General features: G+C 40.0%; 1 protein-coding gene and 1 long non-coding RNA gene across 3 annotated transcripts in view; one reads left to right on the forward strand and one right to left on the reverse strand.

Moving 5' to 3' along the window:
• Nucleotides 1–5268, forward strand: part of tmem198aa (transmembrane protein 198aa) — a 28808-nt gene extending 23540 nt beyond the window's left edge. Inside the window, exons 6-7 of the mRNA XM_088415656.1 lie at nucleotides 1882–2180; nucleotides 3188–5268. Coding sequence (XP_088271782.1) covers nucleotides 1882–2180; nucleotides 3188–3340 — 452 coding nt within the window. The 3' untranslated portion in view covers nucleotides 3341–5268. The remainder of the gene's footprint in view (nucleotides 1–1881; nucleotides 2181–3187) is intronic.
• LOC148423928 (uncharacterized) lies at nucleotides 142–6483 on the reverse strand. 2 transcript variants are annotated; one of them, XR_015865711.1, is made up of 3 exons: nucleotides 6342–6483; nucleotides 3169–3393; nucleotides 142–779 (listed from the first exon to the last, which is right to left on the reverse strand). It is a non-coding gene; the product is annotated as an uncharacterized LOC148423928 (long non-coding RNA). The 2 variants fall into 2 exon arrangements; XR_015865710.1 differs by having other exon boundaries at nucleotides 142–843.
• Nucleotides 6484–6777: the final 294 nt, after the last annotated feature.

The raw sequence follows: 6777 nt of genomic DNA on the forward strand, positions 1-6777 counted from the left end.
ACTTGTTTCCCTTGAGATAGTGCTGGTGTGTTGGTGATGGACTGCAGAGACAGAGAGAGAGGGAGAGACCTTTTTAGGTTGTTTAATTTGTACGTTTTTATATGACATTTCCAGCGATTTTGAGTAATTTTGAGTCTAAAGTTTAGTTTGGGGTCATGCAAAGTGCTTCCTGTGTGATGTTATTGCTAAAGTGCTAACAACACGAACGTCAGACACGACTGTCTAAAAAGGTATGTTATATATGTGTTTGTATGTGTATATGTACAATGTTAGCCGTAGCTTATGTCAATTTTATATGTATTAGTTCTATGGTGTAAATTGTTGGTGGAAGTAGATGAAACGAGTAGAGAAAAAAAGTGGAAGACCACAGTAAACATCGGCGCAAAAAAACTAATCCCTCGTTTGTGAATGCCTGAATGTTTCATAGCAAAGGTGATCGTAAGCAGAGGGTACTACTGTATCTGGGATTTAATTTACAGACTCTTAAAAATGTGAAAATATGTCCCTGTTATTGAATGAGTTAATGTGGTAGAAAATTGAGAAAAGGGGGATGGTGCAGGGGGAGCAGGTGTGAGTAGGGGGGGTGGTAGGGGTCTGAACTGGTGCATACTGGGTAAACGGGGCACTCAAGTGGGCCAGTCAAGAAAATCACATGACCGCCATTGAATTGCGTGCAGCACACCAGTAATCTGTTTCAACATAATTGGCTCATCTTCCTCTTCAATTTCTTTCTCCGTACTTCAGAGGACCCTCGTCGACATTATACTGTCCAATTGATCCTTGTAAAGACACACACAAATACACAATTTGTGGCATTTGGCCAGGGGGTCCAGAGAGGGTTAGCTGAGGAAAAGAAAATGGGGCTTTCATTAAGCAGTTCTCTGGCAGATGGTGCCTCGTTATCTATGCACTCACACAAAGAAAACCAAAACAATGGACAACAGGAACACACACAGTATTTGTGGCACGCTATAATTTCCAGGATGTTCAGAGGGACTGCCTTTGTTTTTGTTTTTTTTTGCATCATCATTGCATCCTTACCTAATATCAAGCACATTTGAATGCACAAAAAGATCATAAGTGAGAAATGAAATGTAATCAAATAAAATATGGGCCAGCTCTGGTGAGATCATTAACAATATTTTAAGTTGGAGTTGTCCAATTTTTTTCCTCGTAGGGCAGTTGACAGAAGCAAAGAAAGACGTGACATGACTAATTAAATGAAGACGGCGAAAGGAATCAATCAAGCAAGCAATTATACAATGTTCATATAATGTACCGTATTTTTTAATGAAACAAAGGGGCACAGAAGACACTATTGAAGTTTTGATTTTTAGTTTGAACTTTTACTCAACTCTGCATTATTCCGTCAATGTTATCTTGAAAATATCCATTCATTTCTATGAATATGTTAGTACTAAACATGCTGGCATGTTCAGTCTGTTGAAGACAGGATGTTGCTATAAGCAGGTAAATAAAAAAAAAATTACATCTTTTTTTTAATGTAATTTTACCATCTCTGCGTAAATATCTGTGCTTTTACTCCAGTGCTTTTAACCCTAACCCGTGACAAAAATCGTTTTGTTTTGCTCAATTTTCGATGCTGCGGCTTCTATACCGGCGCGACGGTATTTTTTATTTTTTTTTAAACTGCTACATTGAGGCTTTCAATCAAAAGTGATTAGGGAAGTTAGGCCATTTTTTTCACATCTTTAATGCCTTTTTATGATTTTTTTTTTCTAAATAGTATAGCAGGCCATGCCAAAATGTAATCCTAGTATGTGCTGCTAAAATGCGAATGGCGGGCCGCAAATGGCGTTTTTGCATCCTCGGGAAATGAGTAGCATCTTTCCTGCTGATGATCTTGCGTTGTGTCTCTAGTGGTTTTGAGTCGACAACAGCGGCGAGTGCAGCTCATGCGCATCCGCCAGCGAGAAGAGAGGCTCAAAAAGGAGAACGAGAACAAGAAGAAGAAAAAACAACAGAAGCAGAAGAGCGGACACAAGCAAAAGGCCAACAGCCATCACCAGCAGCAGTACCACCACCCGGGGACATCTCACCCCCATCACCCGTCCCGAAGCACGCAGCCCCCCAAAGGCGCACCTCCCTCTCAGACCGAGCCAGGCTTCCATCGCAAGCCCAACCCCAAAAAGCGCTTTGAAGGGGATGTGCTCTCACCGGTAAGAGCTTTATTCAAAAACATGTGCGCTTCGTCTGTTGGAAAAAAAAAAACATCTGTTATCCTTTCAGAACAGCGAGGTAATTGTACTGTTGTTTTCTCCTTGATGTTGCCAGGCAACCAAAATAGAAACGCCACCTTACTTCTGAAGAGGCTGCAAATTTAAATTGAGATTTTGCAGAGCACTTCTGATGAAGTTTTACCTGCACACTCTAAAACAGCTGTGTCAGACCACAAAGGGGGACCAACTCAAATTTTTTGGTCATGTATGTAACCCAAAATATTGTCTCATAAGAAGAAAACAACAACTGTCCAATTATGATTTTTATGTACCGTATTTTTTGCACTATGGCGCACTGGATTATAAGGTTCGCCTTCAATGAATGGCCTACTTTCAGACTTGTTTTCATAGATAGGGTGCACCACATTATGAGGCGCATAGAATAGAAGCTACAGCCGTGGCTGGAGTTGCGTTATGCAACCACTAGATGGAGTTGCACTTGAGGTAATAGACAATAAACACAATATTAATAGACAATCAAATATTAAGTATGTAAAGATGATTTGTGGAAAGCGTTATCTGAAGTACTGGAAAAACTACCTCTTGATTACATTAGAAGACTTTAAAATTTGTTATCGTAAAAATACATTTACAACTAATTTGCCGAGGTAAAAATGTAAGCATTTACATGGCAATGAAGTTATTTGTTTTTATTTTATGCACTGCATAAGGCGCACTGGATTAGAAGGCGTGCCGTCAGCTTTTGGGTAAATTGAAGGCTTTTAAGTATGTCTTCCAGTATAGTGCGGAAAATACGGTAAAGAAATTAACCAAATAGGTCTATTCTTTGTTGTCCCATTTTGTTTTGGTCCCATCTGCTTTTAGAGTGCAAGTTCCATTAATAATTTGTTTTCACAAAAGAAAACCAGCAGCCATTTTGACACTGTTTTTGTGTGTTGTGAGTGCTGTTTTGTGTGTGTGTCTTCACCGATTGTTTGTGTCCGCAGAGCTACATCCGCAGTTTCAGGGACAGGCAAACAGACAGACGATCGTACTCGCACGGTCGAATGATGAGTCGCTCCCGGATGGCGGAACTCGACTATGACTGTGGCTCTCAAGTGCCCCTCACGGCGCCTTCTGGACCGCCAGTTCGTATCTGATGGCAGAAGTGCAGCAACTTGGCTGCATGTTAAGTCAGCTCCTTGCTTGTTTTCTACAGAAATGGCAACATATGAGACAAACAGCACAAACAGTCATTGAGTGAGAAGAGAATGCTGTGAAGTTAACCACGCCACTGTCATTTGCTCCTTTAAGTTACCAACTTGAATCCCAATTTCCTCTGAGCTCTAAAAAGTCATCACAGTGATTTTTTATAGAGAAAAACCACTCCATCCTCATTCCTATTCTGATTCATTTAAATTGGAAGCAAATGTGCGTGGCGTCTCGCTGGATGTCACTTGGAAACCTAATGAGGACAAGCGCCGTCAAAAACGGTTAGATGTGATTTTATGTGTGAATATATTTTCTGCTCCTCTGATTTGGTGCGATTCTTCGAATTCCCTGAAACGCTATGAAACCACAGTAATTGTTACACTCTATACTGACCCCCAAAGGAAAGTGACTGCTGATCATGTTTTATTGTCAAGACAGACAACACACAACAGCGAACAAGTAATGAAATCATGTGCTCGTGTTGGAGCAGACACAAGCCCTTTGGCAAGTGATGGATTGTACCAAATATGTGCTCAAACGGGGGGAGGGTGTTCTCTCCCAATCTATGTAAATGTTATCATATGATGTTCTTATTGTTGCTTTTTTTTCTTCTTAAGGACAACCCATGAGTAAATACCACAATTTTATAAATACAATGAACGCCATCGCGATTATGGAGAAGACATTCAAATGTGGATCTTGATGAGACCGCGATGGAAGAAATTGCAATGGCGCCCTCTGTCGTTTACGATTGGACTCGCAGTGGTTATTAAGCGAGACATGTATGACGTTCGGAAAGCAGCATTTTTACCTTATTTTAACTTTGTATTCGCTTTATAATTGTTACTTTAAGCTTTGGGCCATGAAACAAGCAGCCACTCTTCAACTTTACACATATATATATTTAAATGGCACCAAATTTGTACCTATTTTTTGTGTACAATCTTGTAGATGTTTAAATAATATACAACAAAGGATTGCAATGACTTTAATACTGAAGTGCTACAACATATGTTGTGGTTTTGGGCAGGCCTTGCACTTGTTTGAGGGGTTACACGTGCACACTGTTACCCCTTTCCTGCACGAGTGTCTTTGTGATTTCATTGTGTCAATGTGAGGTGATCTTGTGTCCCTTAGTATTTGATCACGTGGTGTTACTTTTTGAATTGGACTATTTTCACCAATCAAAATGTGACTACGATTCTTGTGAGTACACGATTATGTTGTAACATAAAATTTGATTTGTAGGTTCTCGCCGTCAAATGTGTTTAAAGGACAGCAGCATATGTTCAATTTGTAACATTCCCTTCATTGTCCAACATCTTTTGTCTTTTTTTCTCCTCCAGTTCTGCTCTCATGTCTTCATCGTCTCCGTTCAAATCGTCCAGGGAAAAGGGCTTTGAAAAGGCATGAAAGCGTTTCCATTGCACGCAATGTTTTGTCATCATTTTGCTGCATTTCATTCAACATCATCACTTTTTTAACAGTTGCAACAGCTAACAGGTGAATTAACATTTTATTAAATGTATGAAAGATCTCACTTTTGCCCTGAACCTCTTGCAGAACGTGTTTAAGTGAGCACTCATTGTAGATTTGATGACGTACTGTAAATGCTTTTGAAATGTAATGAACGTTCGCTGTCGTCATGTTTACCATTGTCTTGTAGATTTTTTTTTCAGCTGTTTCTGGTGCTGTAGATATTTTTCATGTGTTCTTGAATGTTCAAGTGATTCATTTTTTATGATAAGAGCGACAGATTTGAGCCTGTGAAGAAATACTGATTCACTTTATTGCCATCATTTCTATCATTATTATTATTAAGCATGTCTTTAAGTGGACCTATGATATGATTAAAAGACATACGTGTGATTCTATATTTCACGATTATTTTTCAAAGTTGTTTCATTTTCAATTGTGCACATTACTTGAGGTAGGATTACATTAGTATTGGGCATGGAGTTTCTTCTGTTACATACAATCGACCCGACAGGTTACAATCCACTAATATTAAACCTGGGGGAAACAATATTTTAAAATGTCCCTTTATAAAGAGTACAAGAGAATTTTTTCATAAAAAGTGCCTAAAAATAAACTGTTTCAAGGTCAAACTCTCACAATGATGAAAAAAAAAAAAACATGTTTTATAATTGTTCATTTTGAAATCATTCACTGCCAATTCCAGCTTTAGACATCAAAGATCCATCTTTACTGGGATGGCACTGAATGAGTTAATTATTTTAGTCCTTTTTTATTTAAACCTGCATACCCCCCTATATCCAAAAGTGCATTGTTTATTTTGAAAAAGAGCTGCTAGATGAATCCACACGATGCGGTTTTATTTATTTACAAGCATGCCAAGCCACTAGGGGGCAGTAGCGTCGACATATTCTGTTCAACCAGAAAAAAACCCTCTGTCTGTAACGTCACTGCCATCAGCGTCTTTAGCGGGAAAGAGAGTAGAGTTACGACGTGAAAATCATAAAAAACAGTTTATGGTTGCTACACGGAGAACTTGGCAACGCTCCGTTTTGTTTGGAGTTTTTGAGACCATCTGGTTTATTGAAAACCAAAACCTGGGCACATATACTGTAGTTGGGAGGACAAACCCGAAACATTTATCGCCCATTTGCAAGAACCACGGCTATTTATATTATGTACATTACGAGCATAAGTTGAATAAAAATGCATCACAGTAAATAACTTTTGTGGAAGAACATTTAACTCATTCACTGCAATGACGATCATCGGGTGTCAAACTCAAGGCCCGGGGGCCAGATCTGGCCCACTCCATCATTTTATGTGACCCGGCAAATGCTAATTTGACTTCAGGTTTCTGGCTAAAATACCAAATTAACAATTTGTATTGGACTTATCCTTTTGGGGGGGGGCACATTTTATATTCACATGAGAAGAGTCACAAGTTAAAACCAACAAACCAACAGCACTCACCGAAAACTCTGCCTGCCATCTTTCCAAGTTCCCGTAATGATCTCCCTCTCGTCGTAACCTTTTTCATGACAACGCGAGCGTCTTTGTCTCGCTCGCCGCCTTTGCTGCCCTCTCGGCTTTGTCTGCCTCTCTGCATTCGATACTCTCCTCCCCCCGCCGCTTCTTATCTTCGCTAACATTTTCAGTCCGGTGACTTCAGACACATGCCGCACTGTAGATCTCACCCGAGCGGAGCCCAGCTCATTAACGAGCCATTGTTCACAGAGGCCCCTTCTGATCATTTCAAGCGGGCAAGCGGGCCCCCGCTTTCTCAGAGTGAAGCGAACGCGGCTAAGCAATTGTTTCACATGATAAATGGAGTGCACGCAGACTACAAGAAACAAGGCCGTCGTATGTGTCCTGAAAAGCCCCGCATAATAAGACACCAATTTCAAAG

The sequence above is a fragment of the Hippichthys cyanospilos genome, chromosome 5, assembly GCF_059441005.1.
Source record: "Hippichthys cyanospilos isolate Australia breed blue-spotted pipefish chromosome 5, RoL_Hcya_1.0, whole genome shotgun sequence".
In the NCBI taxonomy this organism is placed as follows: Eukaryota; Metazoa; Chordata; class Actinopteri; order Syngnathiformes; family Syngnathidae; genus Hippichthys; species Hippichthys cyanospilos.